This window comes from Macadamia integrifolia, unplaced genomic scaffold (genome assembly GCF_013358625.1).
Source record: "Macadamia integrifolia cultivar HAES 741 unplaced genomic scaffold, SCU_Mint_v3 scaffold612, whole genome shotgun sequence".
NCBI classification, from domain to species: domain Eukaryota; kingdom Viridiplantae; phylum Streptophyta; class Magnoliopsida; order Proteales; family Proteaceae; genus Macadamia; species Macadamia integrifolia.
In genome coordinates this window covers 262,127-264,338 of record NW_024870497.1, presented here as the reverse complement: position 1 = coordinate 264,338, position 2,212 = coordinate 262,127, and the positions used below count along the sequence as shown (strand labels likewise).

The 2,212-nt window shown below is 36.3% G+C and overlaps 1 protein-coding gene across 1 annotated transcript; it reads left to right on the top strand.

The window, feature by feature from the left end:
• The first annotated feature begins 400 nt into the window (after positions 1 to 400).
• On the top strand, positions 401 to 1,655 carry LOC122069422 (polygalacturonase-1 non-catalytic subunit beta-like). The gene is made up of 2 exons (XM_042633435.1): positions 401 to 482; positions 593 to 1,655. Exon 2 carries the CDS (start codon positions 916 to 918, stop codon positions 1,528 to 1,530), a length of 615 nt encoding a protein of 204 aa, XP_042489369.1. The 5' UTR covers positions 401 to 482; positions 593 to 915; the 3' UTR covers positions 1,531 to 1,655.
• The last annotated feature ends 557 nt before the right edge of the window (positions 1,656 to 2,212 follow it).

The following is a 2,212-nucleotide window of genomic DNA, read 5'->3' as shown; positions in this document are numbered from 1 at the left end:
AAGAATAGTCCCACATCAGTTATCCACTGAAGTTATTTGCCTCATATGCATACAAGTCCTTCCACCAAATAGTTCGAAATTTTGAATTGAATATTTGCAACGTATACCATTAACAATTACGTTCTTGAAACTTTTTCTTGATCTAGTCAAATAAGAAAACTGGATTTATGAAAATGAACCAGAATCAAGGGATAATTTCCATTTCATATTTAAAATTTTGAGCGCTGAAGAGCAGCTAGAAATTAACTTTAATTGTAGTCATAAATGAGAAGTTTTTTACTTTATCGTAGTGGAAATTATAAAATACGTTGAGGGTACCAACAAAACTTCTCCCGTTTTTCTTTGTTAGTACTACAAAAAATTTTCTATATAAATCAAACCTCCTCCATGCAGCAAACCCGACTCATTTCATTCTCTATTTCATTCCATCGATAGCGCATCCCATTTTGTTGCTTGGGCTTGTGATAGTAGCATACTTTAGTGTAAGAAAAAACTTATGCACTTTGGTTATCCATTCATTTCAACATGGTTATTGTCTGTTCCTATTTTATCTTCCTTATTAGGCTGTTATTTTTCTCCTATCAAATTGTAGGTTTCTCAAGCAGAAAATGCCTTCTCACAGTATTGGAAAGAACATATTGGTCTTCCACAGCCTCCACATTGGTTAGTTACAAAGGCTTCTCCATTAAACCTCCATCAAGTCTCATTGTTTATGAAACTAATAGAAAAAAATGAATTGATTTCCCACATGGATTCATTCTGTAAGCAAGCTAATGTTTCTTGTTCTACAAATGCGCTAGCGAAGAAGACGACGAATGGCACAACCCTACCACTAATAGTCCCTTGTAATGCTGATAAAGTGAAATACCACTTTCAGTTGCCAGCCAAGGTGGATTGCCATATTTTCAAAAATCAATGGTGAAAAAGGGAGGTTTCATGCCAATCCCTAATCTAAGGGACCCGATGTCATATAAATCATTCTTGCCAAGACCTCTAGCATTAAAATTTCCATTTTCCTTAGCCAAAATCAAGGAATTGAAGAAGCTTTTTATTGTGGATGATGAATCAATTATGGATGAGTATATTGAAGGTACCCTTAAGGTATGTGATGATATGAGCCCCATTCGAGGGGAGAAGTGCACTTGTGCAACTTCAGCTGAGGATCTCGTCGATTTTGTTGTCAAGAAGTTAGGGAAACATGTACGCCTCTGGAGTACTGAGAGTGTTGAAGGATCTTGCGAGAATGTCACAATTGGAGCTGTGAAACTAATCTATGGAAACCTCTTTGAACCACCAATCTTATGTCATAGTCAGCCATTTCCATTTCAAGTTTATTATTGCCATGTGTTACCGAAAGTAAAAGTATATGCAGTTGATATACATGCTTCGAAAAAAGTGAATCATGTGATCATGGCATGCCATTATGATACATCAACTTGGAATCCAAACCATCTTGCTTTTAAGCTTCTAGGTTTTGGCCCAAGCCTAATTGAAGTTTGTCACTGGATAAACGAGAATGGAATAGTTTAGACAAAAACTCTAGGTTGAGCAGCATTTGGAGAATTGATTATCTACCAATTCTCTTATTGTGATACATGTACTTATTGCTTATGCTATTTGAAGGGTAAATAAATACTTAATTTGGTTGTTTCTTATGTCTTTTAAGCTTCAATATAATTTTAAGAACAAAGTTATTTGTGTGGGACATAGCTAGGGGTTCCCCCTAAGGACACATGATGACCCCTGTGCCCATCTTGAAGGTGCATCCCCCTTGTCTAAGCATGGCCTCTATGTCCCACCCAAAAAGCACTTTCCATAATTTCATTCTCCAATTTTTCGGCTTACAAGCAGCTCATATGAAAACAATCGTTGAGATAATAGTTTACTTTCTTCATAATTGAATGTTAGCTAAGGTACCTTTCCTTTCTCTCTATGCATGGTAATTGCAAGTAGTAGACTGATTTCTTACTTAGATCTTAGATGGTGAAGGTGAAAATAACATGGTACTGGATTTAAAATGTTGCAAATGCCAGTCTTACAAGAGAAATTATGGTCAATAGAATAAATATTGAGGCTTTGCGTTGCCGTTGCCGTTGGCATTGGCATTAATTTGGAGCACTGGAGGTTGAAAAGATGGGAGGGGGAAAAAGCAAATTTTTTCTTCATGCATGTTTATACAACTTTGGGGAAATTTTAGTAGTCCGGCGGTACT